Source organism: Melopsittacus undulatus, chromosome 3, assembly GCF_012275295.1.
Source record: "Melopsittacus undulatus isolate bMelUnd1 chromosome 3, bMelUnd1.mat.Z, whole genome shotgun sequence".
NCBI lineage: Eukaryota > Metazoa > Chordata > Aves > Psittaciformes > Psittaculidae > Melopsittacus > Melopsittacus undulatus.
Genome location: NC_047529.1, coordinates 28,846,488 through 28,866,942, shown reverse-complemented (window position 1 = coordinate 28,866,942; position 20,455 = coordinate 28,846,488). Strand labels below are relative to the sequence as shown.

The 20,455-nt window shown below is 40.5% G+C and overlaps 1 protein-coding gene and 2 long non-coding RNA genes across 3 annotated transcripts in view; 2 read left to right on the top strand and 1 right to left on the bottom strand.

The window, feature by feature from the left end:
• ADAM17 (ADAM metallopeptidase domain 17) overlaps positions 1 to 934 on the bottom strand; it is a 34,365-nt gene extending 33,431 nt beyond the window's left edge. The window contains exon 1 of the mRNA XM_005153243.4: positions 699 to 934. Coding sequence (XP_005153300.1) covers positions 699 to 795 — 97 coding nt within the window. The 5' untranslated portion in view covers positions 796 to 934. The remainder of the gene's footprint in view (positions 1 to 698) is intronic.
• Positions 935 to 1,005: 71 nt separating this feature from the next.
• Positions 1,006 to 5,323, top strand: LOC115947184 (uncharacterized). Its single transcript, XR_004081134.1, has 3 exons — positions 1,006 to 1,103; positions 3,933 to 4,105; positions 5,181 to 5,323. It is a non-coding gene; the product is annotated as an uncharacterized lncRNA (long non-coding RNA).
• Positions 5,324 to 9,089: 3,766 nt separating this feature from the next.
• Positions 9,090 to 16,402, top strand: LOC115947183 (uncharacterized). The gene is made up of 3 exons (XR_004081133.2): positions 9,090 to 9,114; positions 11,566 to 11,630; positions 13,172 to 16,402. It is a non-coding gene; the product is annotated as an uncharacterized lncRNA (long non-coding RNA).
• The last annotated feature ends 4,053 nt before the right edge of the window (positions 16,403 to 20,455 follow it).

The window sequence follows — 20,455 nt, the reverse complement described above, 5'->3', positions numbered from 1 at the left end:
CACACGTTTACAAATTCTTCACTCTGAAGTATAAGTTTAGATGCAAAACTAAGTTCACAGAAGTTAAATAAAGCAACGGTTCTCCTCTGTGTTAAGCTTTTCTAGAAGACACATTCAGCTCCAATAGCTTCAGGCTCTCTCTGCAACGGTGACTCTTCAACCAGAACTATGAAGGGAAGCCATTTATATGATTATCCTGCCTTAACGAACACTACTGTGAGGAAAACTCTAGCACACCTCGAGTGTGAAGACAATCAAGTGGTCTCTCCACTCCTGCACAGAGCAATGACTCCCTAACATTAATGCACAGTGTGGCAAAAAGGATTGGTGACAGCATCAGTGATGCTTCAGGTAAAGGGGACCACACTGGGAGGGCACCGGGCCCACATAGTCTCCAGGAATCCCTGTGCCCTAGGCGCTCCCAGGCGCGCACCCACCCTCCCAGAGGCAGGCACAGGAGCAGGGCGCGGGCCGTGATCCTGCCCACCGCCACGAGCAGGCCTCCGGGTGGGTGCCCGGCTCCCGCTCTGCTCCGTTCCCCTCTCCCCATTCCCCCGACCGCCACCCCCGGCAGAGATCGGTGCTCTTCCCACGCCACACATACCCCATCACTACCCCCAGGCAGAGGCAAGCGTGCCGCTGTCCCCCGCCCCTCACACCCCCTTCCAGGGCTACCGTGTTCCCTCCCTACCCCTTACCGTAGCTCTGCCGGCGCGGCGGGCGCCCTAACGCCTCTACCCCGCCCGACCCCCAGAGCAGCACCAGGGCAGGGACCAGCCACAGTCGGAGCCTCATGGTCCAGCCGCGGCTCCCTCCTCCACCGCCCGCTCCTTCTGTTCACATCCGGTAACGCAAACTTCGCCCTCCGCCCACCCCCCGGCCCCTCACGCCGTGCCGGGCCGGGCCCGCACCCGGAAGCGCGGTAGCTGCTCGCGGAGCATTGTGGGGGCGGGCGGGGCCGCCATCTTAAGCAGTGGGGCGGGCGCTGAGGGGAGGCTCGGCTCGGCTGTGTTTCGGTGGTTTCGCGGTGGTGTTGTGAGCAGTCTAGTCTCGCCGTCCCGGCGATCGGGCCCCACGGTTGTTCTACCAGCTCCGGCTGCGCTGTGAGGGCTGTGAGAGCCCTTCCAAGGGCTCTTGTTTCCTTGGGACATTCTCACGACTACTCCCGTACCGATTTGCAGATGGGGAACAGGCTTACCGTCTGCTACTGGAAATGGAGGGGGCTGTGAAGACCACCTTTGGGCTGAACCGGAGGTGTGGGCACGCCCATGGGGGACCTACAGCGCTGTCACAGCCTCTCACGTACACAGTAATGTCTCATAGAGTTGTGTTTGCAACTCTCAGAAGGTAGTTTCTTCTTAGGCTTTGCAAGTGACTTTGTTGGATTACTGAAGTAGGTTTTACGTAGTTTTCTTAGCACAACAGAGTATTTGGGGTGCTTGGTACAAATAATAATGTGAGTCAGCTGTTCCCAAACAGCATGTCTTATTGCTATAAAAACACATGAAAACATACTGACAGTACAGCTGCACAGTAGTGTACCAGTTAATGTTTCCAGAGTTAGTTAGATTTCTTGACTAGGTACCCCTAACAAAGATGATTGCAAATGATGTACTTGGCAAAAATGGAGAAAAACTCTCACTGTCACCAATCCTTTTTGCCACACTGTGCATTAGTTAACATGAAATATGCAAATAGCTATAGCATGATTAAAATTATACCTTACTAAGTTTTTCATGAGAGCTTAAGGACAGACATAGTGCTTAAACCAGGGGTGTATATCTGTCTGTTTCTTGTTTCCAAAGATTAGAAGAGGCCAAACCACTGGTAAAGTTTCCAGTGGGACTGTTTTGAATTTCTAGCAATGTGCATCTATTGTCTCCCGAAATCAGAGGGCATGTCTTCTTCCTTAGCAGCTCTCAATGTATCTTCTCCAGATGTTTGTCCAGTTGATCTGTTACTGCTTATAAACTTTTAGCATCCATATCATCCTATGGCAGGGTGTTCTATGGTAGAATTGTATGTATGAAGAAAGTTACAAAGGCAAGACTTCTCTTTGCAAAAACAGCGTTGACAAAAAACTAGGTTGACCTGTCCCTAGTAAACCCTCTGTCCAGGTATGCACTAATCTGTGCAGAGCAGGTGTCAGTTTTAATGGACAGGAGTTCTCCACTTCCCCCTAGAAATATTTTTTTTAAAAAATCATGCAAGGTTTGATACAATCAACTCATTAGATGCCAAGAATGTTTTAAACAAGAATTTACACCACAGTTAGAGTTTCAGTTATTGCATCCTTGAGTTTCTTGGATGAACAGAGAGAATCTGTTGAGAACCTATTTATTTTGTATGCTCTTAAGTCGTGACCCATTTTTCAAGTCAACATCTCAGTTGTTCGAAACACATTGGAGAGAAGGCCAATGATGAAGTGTTTCAGCAGAGAAACACAGACACAGGAAGGTTTTCCACTAAGGCCTTATCTCCCAGTGCTACTTTTATGCCCAGTTCAGTTGGTGGGTTTCAGAACCTCAGAACCCTCAGAGGCTTTTTGATTTATACAAACATACCATCTCATGTCCGGTACAAGAGCACTTTGAGAGTGTGTTGAGACTCAGTATTCTTAAGACGTTCTTTCTCCATTCAGGCATTTGAGCCATTTTATTAACATGATTAGGGCTTAAACAAGTATATAATAATTACATAGGCTATAATTAGAAAGGAATGGGAAGCAGAATGTAGTGTGTTTTGGTGAGGAATAGCACAAGTACAGCACAGTGAATAAAAAAAGTAAGAAACAAAAGAATTTAATATATACAGCCGGCAAAATGTGTTACTGTGTGTTGATAATAAAAGCTAGAGAAGCTCACAGGCAGCTAGCTGGACAGCTAATCCTGGTCAGAAGAGTTCCTTTAAGAATAAGTATTTGATAAAAAAGGTTAGCCCACTAACCAGAGTGATTCCTAAATTATACAGTTTAATAATTCGTTTAGAAAGGAAGGTAGATATAGTGTCAGGCCCTGGAGGAGGTTGGAGGATTACCTTTGTGTTGTGAATGTTTGAATAGTAAATGATGCCCAGAGGAAAAAGGCCTGATCTTTGTTATGAGCTACAGAGATAAGCAGAGCCCCACCCCACCTATGTAGGCTGCATAAAACTGAGTATTTTCCCATGGGAATTATTGGAACCCCTATTACTTGTGGCTTTTGAACCTAAGTTGGACCAGGTCCAGGGAAGTGCAGTGTCTTATAAGGAGTGTTCTTCTTTCGGGAGGAGGATGGAATGAATGAATTAGTGTCTTCCTCTTTTATGATCATCTGCAAAAAATTTCTTGTAAAGCACTTTGGGAGTTTCTCAAAGTAAAATAACTTCCAAAACATGGGAAACCCCCCAGCAGCAAACCATCATCTGTGTTTGTGTAACACAGGGAGTGCTTCGTGTTTAGCATCATGGACCTAATAGCAAGAACAGATCCGCAAGTTAACAGACAAGAAGACTGGTGTACTTAGGTCTCCTCCGTTTAAGTCTCCTTGCTGATTGAGACTGTTCTGATAAATGAGATCTGGCCTCTGGTGGCATACCAGTTCTGTGCTGTTCAAGGAAAGCTGTAGAAGTTTCTAAAATTCCTCTCTTCCTCACCATTTTAATTTTGTTTTCTCCTCTGTTCTCTTTCATGACTGTCCTTCACCAAGTCAAGACTTAATCTCTCTTTTATCTCCAGAGATGTTTTCTTTCCCATACAGCTTTTCATTACTTGGAAGGCCTCACCCTTATTAGTACTGTTTGTCACTTTCTAGATATGTATAATAGCATTCCACATTAATGATCCAGCTGGTTACAGGAGTAATAGTTTTTTTCCCGCTATTTCCCCTACCTCCTCAGCAAGACAGAAACTTGGCTACAATTCCTGAAATCTACATACTCTATTATTTTCTCAGTACAGGGAACTTCTGTGGTCTTCCAGAACTACACTAATACACTGCAAGTGGACTAACTTAGCTGCTGTGCTTGTTTTGAAACCTGCTGTTACTACAATATAAAGGAAAGCAGAGAGGCCAACACAGGAGAGTTTTTTAAAGGGAGAAGCAGCTTGAATTTGTTCTTCATAATTGTACATATGTGTTTTCCATAATTATAATAGGACATAATGCTTTTCTTCCCTGAAGCATATTAAAGCTAATCTTCCTAGGGAGGGAATATATTCTTGTGAAGCTACTTCCTGTTACAGTCTTTAAAATCCACAAAGAAATTATTTGGCCCTACTTTCTGACACAAAATGGTCCCTGTTTCCTATGTCTGCCAGGAGATGGTGCTGCCAGTCTTCCTCTATTCCTTTCCAGCTCTTAGGAGAGGTGGCACATGTATAAGTAACAAAGATACTTCTGCCATCTGGCTGGTGTACTTTTGTCCTGGGGGGGGATCTTAAGGGAAACAGAAAAACACCTTTCCACATATAAAGCTTCCTACTATCTTAGAACCGGACATACATATTTAAGATCCATCAGATGTCAGTGGCAAGGCCATTCAGATATTTTCCAGAGTTTTCTAGTGTTTCATGACAGGATGATGAATGTAAACCACTTTATGATTTGTTGGGTAGTTTCACACCCACCATTCTCACCTTTACGGACATCTCTGGATGCATTCTGACAAGGTGGTTCAGACTTTCACAGACATCCCAGCGCTGTTCAGAGAACCAGAGCTTTGACACTGCTTTAAATGGAAGCAGGATGGGGGTTTCAATCTCATCCTACATCACTTTAGGCAATTTAGGCAGTTCTCTTAGCATTAATGCTGATGTGAGCAGGTCCTGCATTCCCTGGTTCCACTGTGCACGTTTCATAAAATTTAGCCTGGAAAGATCTTGTAGTAGATCTTGCAATGGGGGAAGGACACATTCTGTCCTGTTTGATTATTGTGATAGCTTATTTGCAATTTTCAATCTACTGTCTGCACAGGAGTTACATTTATAAATATATAGGCCCTAGACCTAATTTTGAATTGCTAGGTTTTGTTATATTCTAATTCTAAAATGCATGCTGGTGATTAAACATACATCCTGCTGATTTCCCTTACCCCCAGAACAGCTGTCACACACACTGATAGAAGCTAACATCATCTCTGGTAACAGTCTTCTGCTTTTCAGAGACATCAGGTGTTCTTATTGGTTCCCTTTTGTCTCCCAGGGAAAAGCTTCTCTGATTCGAAATATAATAGAAGCAAGATAATCGGTAAGTATTCGGTAAGATAAAATGTACTTCTTCTGGGCAGTAGTTTTGATCAGGCTCATGTATATCCTGTAAGTATTGTTAATGTAAAGGCAGCTAATGTGGAGCTTTTGGAAAGTAATGAAACGTGGGCTAGCCTCCAGCTGTACGAGACACGGAGGGAACTGATTGCCTGTGTACTCCTGCAGCCCAAGCAAAACCTGGCAGCTGGACAACTGAACATCTACTGAACTGCAAAAAACACCACAAATAGTAGAAATTTTAAATTATTAAATTTGCACATATTTGGGTTTGGAAAGATTAGCTGAGAATCTACCGTATGCTGACTGCTTTGGCCATGTATTTGTGTGTATGTAAATGTGTATATGTACATATGTACAGTCCCTGCATAGGCTTAGAACTGGAAGAGAAGCTTTAGAAGCAGAAAATAAAACTGTCTTGGGCAAACTCTGAGATCAGTATTCAGTGGCTTCACAAGGGGGGGTTTATTCTCATGAGTGAGAGTTGCAAAGTGGAACTCCTGTTTGTTTTTTTTCCCTCACAAGCCACATTGGCAATATGGGATTTAAGTATAAATGGAGACTTAAGCATGCTATGAAAAATTAATACATTGAATCTGCATTACAAAAAAAACCCAACTCAAAACAAAAAAAAACCCTCAAAACCACAAAAAACAAACAAACAAAAAAAACCAACCAAACAAAAAAAAAACCAACAACCCCAAACCCCACTAGAAAAAGAGTGGACTAGAAAAAGGCTGTGCTGGAATGGATTATTTTTGGAAATGGAAAGCCTTTTAGGTTTTCTGACAGGATCTCAAATAAAGAGCAATTCATGGAATACATAAATTGTATTCCATGTATTATGTAGCATTAGACTGCTTATTATTTCTCATTAGAGCTATAGTAGACTGCACTTGTCAATGTGGCATCACTGGCAATTGCTTTAAAAGAGACAAATGCCTCAGCCAAGCAAATAAGACCTTCCTTGGGTTTCATGGTGAGAACAGGAGCCCTGAGCCTCTCACAGAATCTCGTACTCTTGAAAAAATACTTGCTGTGATGGGATGTTGCAGTGATTCTCCCCCTGTACAAGGAGAAGTTGCACATCTATCTTAATGTTCCTCTGGATACCATCTTAAAGCCTTGGTGGAAGGAAAAGAGACAAGAGAAGACGTTCTGATCTTCTGTAGTGATCTTGTGACTTTGCAGCAAAAGGTCAGGGCAGATTTACCCTAACTTGCACCACTGGCTGAATGAACCCATTTGCCCTAGAACTGGAGGAATGCTGGTGCAGCCCCAGTGTCAACAAGCTATCAACCTGTTCAGGGGGTTCATTCTCTTTAGTTATTTTTGACCCTGTCAACTAAGTAAGTTGTGAAACATTACTGCTCCAGGCCAGAATTTGCACTCTGAATACGTGTGACTGCACTGAGCAGGAAATCTGGATCCAACTCCTCAGACAAAATAGTTTTGTTGACTGTGTGAGCGAGACCAAGAGGATATGTTTGTAAGTCATTTATTTGCAAAGAAAAGTTTTCTAAATGCCTTGGGTCGATGAACACTATGCCAAAATGTTCCTGTGACCAGAGTCTGCACATGCCACCTATTTCCAAAGGGAAAGGGAAATCTCTGTGAGCAGCCTGCATCAGGGACAGCAGCTCACCACTGCAAAATGGGCCTGCACTTGTTTTGACTTGCAGCCAACCTGCTGATGTTAGGTGCGGGAGCACCAGCTGGCTCACACAACATCTGGGTTCAGACTACCCACACTGGCCATCCTCATGGTGGAGATTTGGTGCAAAGCTTGAACTGCTTAAGACCTCCATGCGATTCAAGAGCCACCGGCCCATCAGCTAAGATTTCAACCATTATTTTATGTCTTTGATCTCTCATTTTCATGGTGCCTCATTTCTGTCTCCACCGCAGGTATTTCAGTTCTGTATGCTGAAAATGTGACTCATACAGTTGCCATTCCCCAGCCCTACCTGATACACTCCTCTGTGATTTGCTCACTAGCTATATCTGATAAATGACACACAACAGGAAGACAAAAAGAAGTATAGTTCCAAGGGACACTTCTGCCTCAGGAGAGTGCTGCTAGAAGGTATGCTCCCTTGCTACACCTGGGCAGGCTCTCATCCTTCTCCTGGCCTACTTGGAGAGGTTTGGTTGGAAGTATACTATGTGTAGTGATAGTAAAAATCATAGAGGGATCTGCGTTCTGGGTCAGCAAATATGCTGCTGAGCTATCTTAGTCATTGATCTGCAGCTTTGATTGCACTGGTAACACAGCTGTGCCATCATAAGACACCTGAGAGCACTTTAGTGATTCTATAATCACCAGTGGCAGGCTATGTTAGTAGTCTCCAGATAGTTTGGACCACTGGCTTGTGGTCAACTCTCAGAACTTGTTGTATCCTGTCATTAAAATTCTACTTGAAAACACGTTTTCATATGGTTCTGCAGAGCCCATACCAGTGGCTCATGGGGCACAGTAAGGAAATCACTGGTCAAGATACTTCTTCAACTGTAAGTAACTCAGGTACCTTTACAGAAGTGGGGAAACCTTTGGCTAAGTCTGTTAACCTTTCTGTATGTGAATTAGTTTTCCAATGATAAACTGTGGATATTAATATACAGTAAGTGTTCAATACAACTGCTAAATATTCATAGTAATTATACAGCTGCTGACCTAAAGCACCAATTTAAAATGACTTGGAAATAACCTGAAAAGAAACACAGTGTTAGACTCATCCTTAACCAGTTATCATAGAGACAAGAAGTACTCTTCTTTGTGAAAAGTGAGTTTGATACTTACACCTCCTGTTTCTCACATGTGGCTGCATGTGGTTAATGGTAAAAACCTGGTAGGCAGGAAGTTTCTAAGATCCCTAAAGCAGAAAGCACAGGCACAGAGTTTACTGCAAATCTAGGACAGAAACTCAGTTATCACTCTTTAAATGGTTTTGATCTCAAAAGAGTACTGCTTTATGTTTAATCAGGGATGGTAATACGGCTGTTTGTAAATGAAAGTATTTTTGTACTTAAGGGAAAAGACAATAAAGGTAGTATTTGAGTTGATGTCTGTTCTGAGCAAATGCCTGTTAGTTAAGATAGTAGGTAAACAGCATTATAATCAAAGGACTTAAACTCTTTTGAAGTTGCTGAGGAAATATGTGACAAATATCATCAAGAATGCAGTTCAAAGAGTACCAGTTCCTATCTCTAAGGCACACACAGAAGGCCTGATTCTCATTTTATGTTACTTGTATACCTGGCTTTGGTCGAACCAAAATATACTCTGCTGTCAGAAACCAGCAGTGGGTAAATGTTCCTGCTTTCTCTGGGATGATGAGAAAAGCTGATCCTGTGTGACCAGGGCAAAAAAGGACCCTGAAACAGAACAGAAAGAGGCCATGAAAGATAAGGAAGTCAACAAGGTGACCAATAAAACGTTTGAGAGAAGAAACAACACTGTATTGCTATTAGAGATTTTGTTCTTGCACTTGTCCCTTTGATACCTTCTTCTCCTTTACCTTTCCTTTTACCTTTGAGATTCACAAAAACCTGTTCCAATTTGACCAGTTAAATGGTGCTGAATATGGGTTGGCCTTGTATGTATTTATAATTAAACTGCACTGAATTTTTAGCTACATTCATAGTTTTTTTCATTGTCTGGTTGAGTTTTTTGACCTACAGAATCACAGGATGGTTTGAGTTGGAAGGGACCATAAAGATCATCTAGATCCACCCTCCCTGCCAAGGGCAGGGACACCTTCCAGTAGACCAGATTGCTCAAAGCCCTGTCCAGCCTGTCCTTGAACACTGCCAGGGATGGGGCAGCCAAAACTTCTCTGGGCAACCTGTGCCAGTGTCTCACCAGCCTCATGGTAAAGAACCAAATATTTAATCTAAATCTAATATTGTCTCTAAGTCTTCCCTCTTTCAGTTTAAAGCCATTTCCCCTTGTCCTATTACTACATGCCCTTGTAAAAAATCCCTCTCCAGCTGGAGAATGTTTTTAAGAATGCTTAGTTGTGTCCTTCACATGTACAGGTAACAAAAAGGAGTGTAAGGTATAAATAGTTTCACAGAATCAAGGTCTACACTTACTCTGATTCCTGGGTTGTCTGGAAGACTCTTCAAAGGCAGCTGACTGAGAAAGATCAGAAAAAGGCAGTAACACTTGGGATGGAATACCATGGGCCTCCACTTACTTTTTACATGGGAGTTATTCTCAATACAGCTTCTTGCGCAGCAGTATCCGCATAACAAGGACCCTAAGTTCTTATAACGATGGCCATCCTGGCTGGGTCTCTTTGGCAGGATTACAGACTGATTGCATGTATGTACCAGCATCTTCTGGCTGCATTTACAGAGGCCTTGCTGTAGGGGTCATTAGTAAGATCAGCAGACTGTCCCCTTCAAATTAAACCAACCTTTTGGTCCAAAAGCCAGTTCTGTCTTTTGATGGGAAGCATTGCTGAAGCCGGTGTTAGCAAGATGTGTTGCTACTTTTTACTGATGCAATTATACTGAGATTAAAGAAAACATCAGTTTTCAGGACTTTTTACAAACACTGATGTGATTAGGACAAAATTAAACCAGTTGGATTTTAGTGGGTTGCTGTTGGACATGTTTTATCTCTTATGACAGCTGATACAAATCCAAGTCTTTTCCCCTTAAAAATACAGATTATTTGCTTTTATTAGGATCTGAGTAATAGCAGCGTAAATCCCTGCTCATTAGAATGCAATGGTAGTTCACCAAAAATAAAACCACCACCACTAACTGTACAAGCATATTTGTACTTAATGGCTTTTTGCAATAAGGATCTAAAATAAAAAAGATAGTATAAAAGTAAAAGCAGATAAGATCTTGAGAGAAAAACAGATAAACTGTTGTTTATGTAAGCTGAAGGAAGTGTGGTGGCTGAGTTTTAACACAGGATAAGTCTAATGTGTCTGTTAGTGGATTACTGGGAACAACTGATTATGTTAATGTTATTAACGCTATGTAGAGTATTAGGACTATTTAGCATTAAGTGTGTTTCAAAGACAAGGCCCTGAGGAACCTGTAACTTTGAAGTTGGACCTGCTCTGAGAGGAGAGTTGAACCAGGTGATTTTCTTAATGATTAATGCTCTAAATTTTGATTTAATGATTTTGGATGATTTTATTGCTCTAAAGTATTAGTGAAACTAGGCTGCTTTTATTAAAATATCTGCCCTATTAGCGTATGACAATATTGTCTAATGATAGCGACAGTGCAGGTGTGATGGTAAGCTACAAAAAGTTATCATCAATAAAGTATAAAAACCAAAACCAATGGCTGTATTTTATAAATGTTTGTGCAATTTGTGGAACACAGAGAAACAGTTTAAGTGTGAGGAGGTGTTTTTGTAAGATCTCTATATGTATGTTACTTGTCTTGCTGCTATTAATGCAAAGGTATTGCATATATGATTCTAAGTAAACCTCAACAGGTTTTCATATTGTATGCACTTATTAGATTTTTACATTGTTATTTTTACTATGTAAGCCTTTAGTATTTCCTAGAACTTAACATTATACTGCTATTAAAAACTTAAATTTACTTGAAGAATAGGTATTTAACTAGCTATTCTTATGTCAGTCTACAAGAACCTACAGAAAAAGGACTTTTATATATTTTTAAGTATTCTTTTGTTTCTGTTCTTTCCAGACAATATGACTAGTAATTACTGTGTCAAATGTAGTTTCTAAATAGTCTTCACTTAAGATGCTATACTCAAAGTAACGTATTTGGTGCAAAATTTTAACTTTCACAATATTTTTCTGTCCCTGTTTGAGTCCAGAAATGTGAGCTATGCAAAACTTACATACTTATGGCTGATGATGTTTCTGGCATGGGTTCAGCCTAGGTCCTTAGTAACCAAAAGTTGTTACCATCTGATTATAACAGACTTCCAAAATGAAATGAGTCAGTCTTCTGCAAGCAGACTTGGTCTCATAAATAAATATATATGTATATACAAATACCTATGAAATGTATATGCAGTATAATATAGTATTTATAAATAAATATTTCACTATACACACACCAGCACAACTGATGCTGGTTGACATACTACTTATTATTTTCCTGCCCTTTTACTGCCCATGAGTGTAGTGCATCTTTTAGGTTATAATCTTAAAGTGGGTATTCCAAACATTCTTGGCTTCCCAATTCAAATTAATGGGAGTCTTGCCCTAGATTGTTTCATTTTAATAAGTTAAACTTTCTTAATAAACTAATTTTCTGTGGTTAATTATCAGATCAGATTGTATTAATCCCATATTCTCCCATTTCCTTGATTACAGGCATAAGTACTAGGACATTTGATTCTGGAACACTACAGAAACAGTCTCCCACACAATAAAGCATGGTAAGACTGAAAACAAGATTTATCTTTACCCCTAAACCCAACTGCAAAGGTAGGAAGAAAATGGATAATACAGAATACATGAAAATTGTAGTAAGACACATGTTTGCTTACTGTGTCTGTGTTCTTCCATGGTGTCATTTGGATTGATGGTTCTGCTAAGGATACTAATGTTCTTTCTTCGGTGAAGATCATAATTTTTGTATTTTAGATACAACTCTTTTATTTGTGCAATTTACTTTTGAGTCTTGGGAGCTTTCAGTACTGCAAAGTATTATTCCTAAAGCGACTTTTTATCATGCAGCCCTAATGAGTGTGACTCCAGTATCACTTACTTTAAGACAACAATAAACGTTGCAAGACCAGACCCAGAATCCAGTGCAAACCAGACAAATAAACCTGCCTTGAGTCTGACAAATAGAAGCACTCAAAAAGTCCTTGTACTCAGGTTTTTGTTACATAACCACATCAGTCCAATGTAATTTGCATTGCCATAAGGAGGGGTAGTACTCCTGGTCTCTTCTCCCATGCAGTTCTCCTGTTGCAGAACCAGGCTGTGTGTGAGTCAGCACATGATTGGGGAAGTCATATGTGAAAGGTGCCCATCTTCATATTTGGTTTTGCATTCAGGATGCCTGATGCCAGCCGTTAGAGACAAGCATAAATGAGACAGCAGCAGGTTTTGGAGGCAGTATGGATTTATGTAGGACTAAATTGACCACACAGCTATGGCCTCAGAGGGATCCCTCAGAGCATATATCCGGTGCAGGAGCTGGTTATCAGCATATGCAGCCCACACTGCCACTGGAGCTTTGTACCGCAGCAATTCTCACTTAATGAGACAGTCCTCAGACAGCACTGGCAGCAAGTATTAATCATTATAGCCTTTGGGATGCTGCAATTTATAAGGCTCAGACTGATACGCTCCATTCCACAATGTTGTTCAAAAGCAATGTGTAGTGTTTTTAGGGCCAATATCTTTGAAAAGAAAAAACAAGTAAACAAATTACTAACAGTAGGTGTTTTGGGAGTGGGTGGATGCACATGAATATGAAAGCTAAGTGACAAGGAAGAAAACCAAATAAAAATACATCAAACTACATCTACTAGTTACTTTTGTCTCAATGAAGTAGTTCTCTGAGGCAGTTTCCCTGAACAGCAACAATCTTTCTATTCCATTTGGAAAAGGAAAACATGGAAAAACTTCACAAGTCAAGGGAAAAACAAGCAGCAACAGACAGGAAATATGCTGTTAGATGTACGAGTTTGAATTTTTGGTCATTTCTTCCACAAAGTGCCCTCAGTAGTCACACATTCCTCATTTCTAAATGTTAAACTTTCTTCATTATCATAGTATTTTTCTTATTAACAATAAAAAATTATAATCCACATTTATTTATTAAGAGATCTTGAAGGTTGTTTTTTTTTTTTTCTCATTGTCTGTCTTGGAAATTAGGATCGCTCTGCACAGGAAAATACTTTAGGAAGAGGAATGCAGAGCATGGAAAACAGCTGACATCCCTGTATCTTGTCCTTGTCTCTAGCTCCACAGGTGGCAAGGTGAAGAGCTTTTCCTTTGGCCCACACAAGGAGACAAGAGCTCATTACCAGTGCTAAAGGAACACAGGACTGGTCCAATCTTTCACATCCAAGTAAGCATCTAATAGGTATCTACTTCAGAAGGCTCCACAAAACATTTAGTCCATAAATCTGGACAGTTTCCAGCATCCTGTAACACAAAATGCCTACACAAAAGGACTGAAAGCCACAGCTGTTAAAAAAAAAATAGCCACAAGAAAGAGGTCAGGAGAGATTGGGCACTGCAGAGATGCTAGGGTTTTGCAGTAGTGGACAGCGTATGACATGAGGTTCCAGAAAGAAACATTCCACTCTCTCTCACAGAGAAGGAAATAAAACATATATAAACTTACAACAGTTCTTCCAAAATGGATCTGAAAGGCAAATTCCTCCTGGGCCTCAATTGCCTAGGTGAGCATCCACCTAGCATTTGCAGATCAGAGTTGTGAGGAGTCTCAAGAGTAAAAATCCACCTTCAGACAATAAGGTAGCTTTGTATAGTTTCCATCTAAACAACAATTGGTCAATGTATCCTGCTTTTTAAAGCTTTTCATCTTACACACCTTCACCTCTCTTCACCTGGATCTTTCTAATTGAATTCCTGTAATCCATTCTCATCTTAATGCTGCGTTCAGGATTCTTTGGTATTCGGTACTGGATTTTGTTTGCAGGTGTGACGTGAAACACTTTAATGAAGAATAATCCAGATGACATGCGTGTAGCAGGAATAAAACTTCATCTGCAGCATGAGGTTATGTTAACAACATGTATTTCAAGAATGATCCAATGATAATAATCTAAATGCTGATTCCAAATTTCTGAATAACCCAGAGAAGATCTGACACAGGAAGACCACAGGCTACCTGGCTGAGGGAGAGCAGGCAGTCTGCAAGAAGCGCTAGAAAGAAGCACTGGCAAAGAAAAAATTTGGCAAATAGTTAGAAAAGATCTTACTTGCAAAAAACCCAGTCCTTTGGATCATGACAGCCAGGTCATGACTGATACACAAACAGCTGCAAAAAGCCTTCTTAACAGCAGTCTAACCAACTAAGCAGACAGTGATTTCACACCTTCGTGTGAGCTGGCACAGCAAGCCCATGTCACTTGTGTACAAAGTATGATAATGTAGAAATAGTCAGCACACTGCTGTGCTTCCAAAATTTTGTAGATGAACTGTATGGGATATTACTGAAACAGAGCATAGAGTCTATTACCCCTGCAACTGCTTCTTTAAGCTGTTCCTCACAAATCTTGCTTATGTTCACCCATTGGATGCATCAAGCAGATGTCTCATGCAGCTGAGAAAGCAGTTCTGAGTTCCAGGCAGAGCAGATGGCAAGTCAGTTTTAAAGACTCCATTTAAAAGACTAACATAATGAAATGAGACTATATGGCATTCAGTTAATCAGTGTCTGCAAGGTGATGGAATCAAGAATAGCAGGATTTATTTGTTATGCTGGGAGATATATTTCCATATTTTTTTATCCTTATTGTCAGTCATGTGCTTGCATGACTAGCTGGGGAATCAGAGACAGCTCTAATGGAAAAGAGAAATTAGGTCATCTGGTCCATCCTCACTGCCAGGGCATGACTGTTCCCTGCAGTGTATCACTTCCCACACAGTTATCTTTCCAACTGTCTTGTGTAAGATGGAAATGCAATTCAGAGTCCCATTTGGCTATGGCTACCAGAGCTTTTGAGGACTTTTTATTTGTACAAAAATGCTTATTGAGAGACTCAGAGCTAACAATTTAAAATACATTTCAAAGAAAAAAAAATCTCAGAATTTGAGTCTCAGTAAAAACTTTTTAATAGGAAAGCTGTGCAGTATTTGGGATAACCGGGGACACTGTTTTCATTCAGACAGGAAATAGTTTCTATGACTCACTTCTACAAATTAAACAATAGGTTTCCTGCTAAAAAAAAATCCAGCAACTAGTTCAGTAAGTAGTTTAGGAAGCAGCCAATACTCGTGATGCTCTCAGCAAACTTTCATCAGGAGACTCACCACTACTGCTAGCTGACTGTAGGTATTGTATTCCAGGTTGCCTTGATAAATTACTCCAAGTGTTTGGATCCTCATTCTTCAGCACAGCATCTCTATGTGCCAGCACTCATACTGTATGGGGCAGGACTTGTTTATTAAGGAAAAAAATGAGTGAACAAAAATGGAAATGCAGTGGAATATAACATAAGGAAATGGCAAACTTCTTCCCTTTCAGCAGTTTTGGCATTACTTCCATGCTGCCTGCAAACAATAAGCCCCATCATTTACCCCTTGACTACACTCATCAAGTAAGCCCAATGGTTTGAATTAGTCCAAATATTTCCTTAAGGTTGATCTCCTTTCCCAAAGGACCCGTTTGCTTTGTTTTAACCAGGAAGTGCCACCATGTAGTTTGGTTTAAGGATTCACTTTCTTAAGTTAGGCAGGGATTCTCCAAACTTTGTTCATCTTTGCATTTCCTTTTGCCACCAACTTCTGATCCTTCTCTGCCTTCACATGCTTATCCACATCAGTTCATGTAGTGGTATATTTAGACCATTATCCTTCACTGGAGAATTTTGTTTGCATTGTACCCTGCAACAACATTTTCCTTGGAGAAGACTGAAGAGCATTTGAGGAACTCCAGCAGAAACGCAGCAGTTCAGAAATACACTCATCATGACAAACTGAGTAATTTCTTCTATAGAACTCTGGAAAGATCACGACCAGTACAACCTCAAGTACAAGTGCTTTTTTGGTCCCATGAGAAGAACCACAAGACTTTCTTGGTGAAAGATGGCTTTTCCCCATATCCAACAGAGAATAAAAGTGTTCTCAGATGCTTCCAAATTCAGGAATTACACAGGTTACTCTCCACAGTTGCCTTAAATCTATAAATTAATCCACATTGCTTTTCCTTTTGTCTCCAACAAATTAGACTCAAGACTACAAACAGATGACAAGGTTATTCCACCTCTACTAAAAACCCAGAAGTCATTATCAAGTTCTTATCATGCACATGCATGACAGCACTTTGCATTTCATTCTTTTACATAAGTAATTCTTGACCTTGTGTTAAGTTAAATGGGCTTTAGTTAGCATGTCAGGTGTGAGTTCTTGGGGACATGACTTTTCTGCATGCTTGTGTATGTAATGCTCTCCACAGCACAGCTGTGAAACTTCACTGTAATAAAACCAATTATTAGATCCACTTTGACGTGACAGTTTTCAATGGTTTTCTTGAAGTTACAGGTTTCTAGATTCCATTTGATGAGATGTGATTACTGATGGAAGAACACACTACATTATAGCACTTTTGTGGGTATTCCCCATAAAATGTTCCAGTGTTACAAATCCAGTGAACAGTTTGTTTTCATTATTTTTCCTATGGCACTCTTGCATTTTAGAGATTTATTACTCAGTAATGAGGCCTACCTAGCTGTCTTGACAACTGAAATTTAGAAAGTAAAGGAATAAGGTATGAAGTTCCAGAATGCTGATACTGATCTCATTTTTGTATCTGCCTGAAAAAAAAATACTGTTACATGTGGAAGGCTTGAGCACCTTTTAAAAACTGAAGCACCTTGAACAAGAACAATCCCTCCTGTTTCCTCTGGTTCTAATTGGACAAACATAGTACTTGCAGTTGACCCATCAATCAAGACAGAGAGACAAGCAACATTTCCTGCCAATGACTAACAACTTTTATCTTTTAAGACAGTCAAGTAACAAGTGACCTACTTTTATAAGGAGCAGCAATTTGGAAAAAGAAAATAAGTTAGTTACTTCTTGCAACTGTCAATGCTCATGCTGTTAAAGATCATTCTGTTAAGCAACTAAAGTGAGAACTTAGAAATTCCCCCATGTTTTTTCCCTTTGCAATATAGATTTTGTACACACACCAAACCAAAATGCTCCCCTTAACAGCCAAATAATTGTTGATAAAATAAAAATCTAACTATTGCAGACCATCTAGAAACAGAATCCCAACTAAAATCAGCAAAACTTTGAGTCAAAGGATGTGCAACATTAGGACCTGCCTCTGAAAACCAGTTACTGTTACAGCTATACCAAAGCTCTGCAATTCCTACCATCCCTGCCTACCACAGAAGGCTCCTGGAGCACACTCATCTATTGATCCAAGGTTTCTCTCTGTGCAGATCTCCTGACAGCATAATGCTCACTGGATTTTAGCCAGCAGGCAGCACTGACACAAAAACAAGTGGGTATAAACTGGCTAGGAGTAAGCTATTTGGCTTTCTAGCTATCAGCAGGGTGAGGACCTGGAACTGGCCTCCAGTAGCAAGGGAGGGAAAGAATCTAAATATAACGCTTGACAAAGCTGCTGTGTAGTGCCTGTGATGGGACCGAGTGGGATGTGATGATCTAGGGGGTCTCCTCCAGTCTTATTTTAAGTACATAAACCACAGCATATGTTGTCCCACTTTGAAGCAAAAGTCTCTGCTTGGTTAGGTTGGCACACTTAAGGCTTCCATTATAAATAGAACCATTTATATTATTATTTCTATAAATATATACATTATTAAAGAACTTATCAAAGCTACTGATTTTGAATCACATTGCACAACTCCACCAGAGGTGACCATGTACACTTGATACAGAACAGCACAAGTGTATTGTCTCATTGCTTGTAGAAGAATGGAGCACCACATACATGGAGCTACAAACCTCTTTTCAGCCTTGACCACAGAAGAGATCTGTGATCTGAAGGCTGAATGTGCAAGGTTCCTCTGCACATCCCTGCATCACTGTTTTACGTGACAATATATTTCAAGCTCTTTCCACTTTGGAGATAATAATTAAGAGACAGCAGTTTTCACATTCAATACTGCTTTGATCGGTGCGCTCTCTTCCTTTTGTTACTCTCTTGCCTTACAGTGTGCTTTCAGTAGTGATCATCTGACTGATCCCACACACTTTGCACCTGAGAGCAGAAGCTATCCCCTCCCTACAAGTACTTTCAATGTGCAAGAGACAAGAACCATCTGTGCCTTCAAGAACAGCGTCTTGTTACCAACATACAGCATGCCCAGCCCTTGCTCCAGATCCTTAGAAGGACAGGATGGGAAGGAACAGCAAGGAACAGGGCAGGAGATTAACTGGAATGCTAGAAACACATTTGTAGGAACACAAGTTTTACAGCAGAGTAGTTTTGAACTCAGTTGGTAAGTAATTACAGTGGGCCTAGCAAAAGCCATAATCTTGTTTCCCACTGATCATTATTTGAGCTGTCACAGATGCAATAAAAATTGAGAGAAGAGACAAAATGGAATAGCAAAACTGTTACGGAATAGCAGTTGAATTGCCTCTCGCTGCAAATACTCTACAGAAACTTTCCCAGCAATGCCAGTTACTCGTGTTCCACTGATAGAAACATCAACTATCTCCCAAGCGAAGTTGAACAGCAACAAAGTAGCATGAGAGCAACAGGGTTTCCATTTCCGCTTGACACAGTATTTACTGAGCACTAACATTTATTTAATGCATTTTGGCATAGCTAGGTATTAACAAATATACATACTTTGGACCCACAAAACAAAAACATTTTGTATTGGTACCTCTAAAACTGATGCCAATACACTTTGTCTAAAATCATACTGAAGACCTGACCTATGAAAATTGAGTTATATTCTCAAGGTCCTGTAGTTAAACTGATTAATTCTAACACTAAAAGTGAATTAAGTGATGAGTAAATGTTCAACTACTGCCACCTTCAAAATCAGATAGCAAGATCTTGTTCAGACTATTTATTCTAATCAAATTAGCTGTATAAATGGGATTTAAACCACCTGTGTACTGAAACCATGGCAATTACACTAATGGGGCAAAACCCAGTTTTTATGGCAGTCTGGATTTTTCAGAAGGGATGAGAGAGCAGCAAATCCTTGATCCTGTCAGTTTATAAACCAGCCACAAAGCATTCTGCTGCTGCCCAGCTCACACTGGCGTAATTTGTTCTGCGTGTAGAAACGCAAGTTGAAACGAAAGTTATTTTGTAATCTAAACTTAATTAGGCTGATTCATGTTCCCTGTACTACAGAAGCTATAGTATCTCTTATACATGCACAAAATTTCTTTGGAAGACTGAGTTATGTGAAGAATGTTACAATGTACAGCTCTGTTTCTGCTGTCACTGCTGAGACCAAACTTTATTGCTCCCTGGCTGTAACACATCAGTTTTCCTGACATTTAAGTAATTTAGAGCATAGAAACAAATCTCTCTTCTCCCTCTCCTTTTCCTCCCCCTTACAAGGCCATAATGACCCCCTTTTATTGTTTCCAACAGATTTACAACAAATCTGAAATACCCAAGCATCTGCTCAGCAATAACAAGATCAGCAATCATATGTAATTTGAAGCCAAGGCCTAAACCCCTACCCCTTCTCCCCCCAAGCAGGTTTTATAAACTGTCCTTTTGTTTCCAAAGTAGAGGGATTTTGCAATTATGACAACCACAACAGCAGGAATGAGGATTCAACCAAGCAAAGAGATGGACAACCAAGAATATCATTTGCAATAAAAGAGCTTATGAGCCACTTCTAATGGCATTTACAGAATCTCCACTTGGGAATTTTTGCACTCATACCAGCTCACAGATCCTGTGCTGCAAACAAACTTCCCTTATACAGGCTTGCATATACAGAAATGTAGGTTTTTAAATATTTGATCACCTAGTTTGAGGCTACACTTTATTAACCAGATATACTTGAGTCTGTTTATTGATTTAAGGATTCTGGCAGAAGATGGCAAAGGCATTCCTCTAGCAAGATGGAGTCTTCGCAGTGTAGTAGAAAATATCATGGCAGTAATCCAAAGCTGGTACTAACATTTCACCCTTCCCACACTGGCATTTTATTCATCTGAAAGCTTGCCAAGCTGTAATTGCTGAAGCTTTCAGCAATCGTGTCATCTATCCACACTCACACAAAGGAGGGAAGCTAGTTCTTGTTACAGAGTCCAGGATGGCAGTCGTAGAAACGGGATCTCAAGGGTGTCATCTGCTAGTAATGCTGGGAATACGTTTCAGTTTGTGCTTTTTCTATATATGATGATTTATTGCCCAATCTACTCTCTTGGTCTGATAGGGAAGATAATTTTAGGTGGCAGGAGGCTACTTCTCAGACATATTCAGAACATTACTATTACTTTGAAAACCACACTAACACTTAAAACATCAGTGTATTTAGTGTGCTCATGTGAATTCTTATATCCCAAATCAGTATTTCTACTGGCTTCTTTTTTC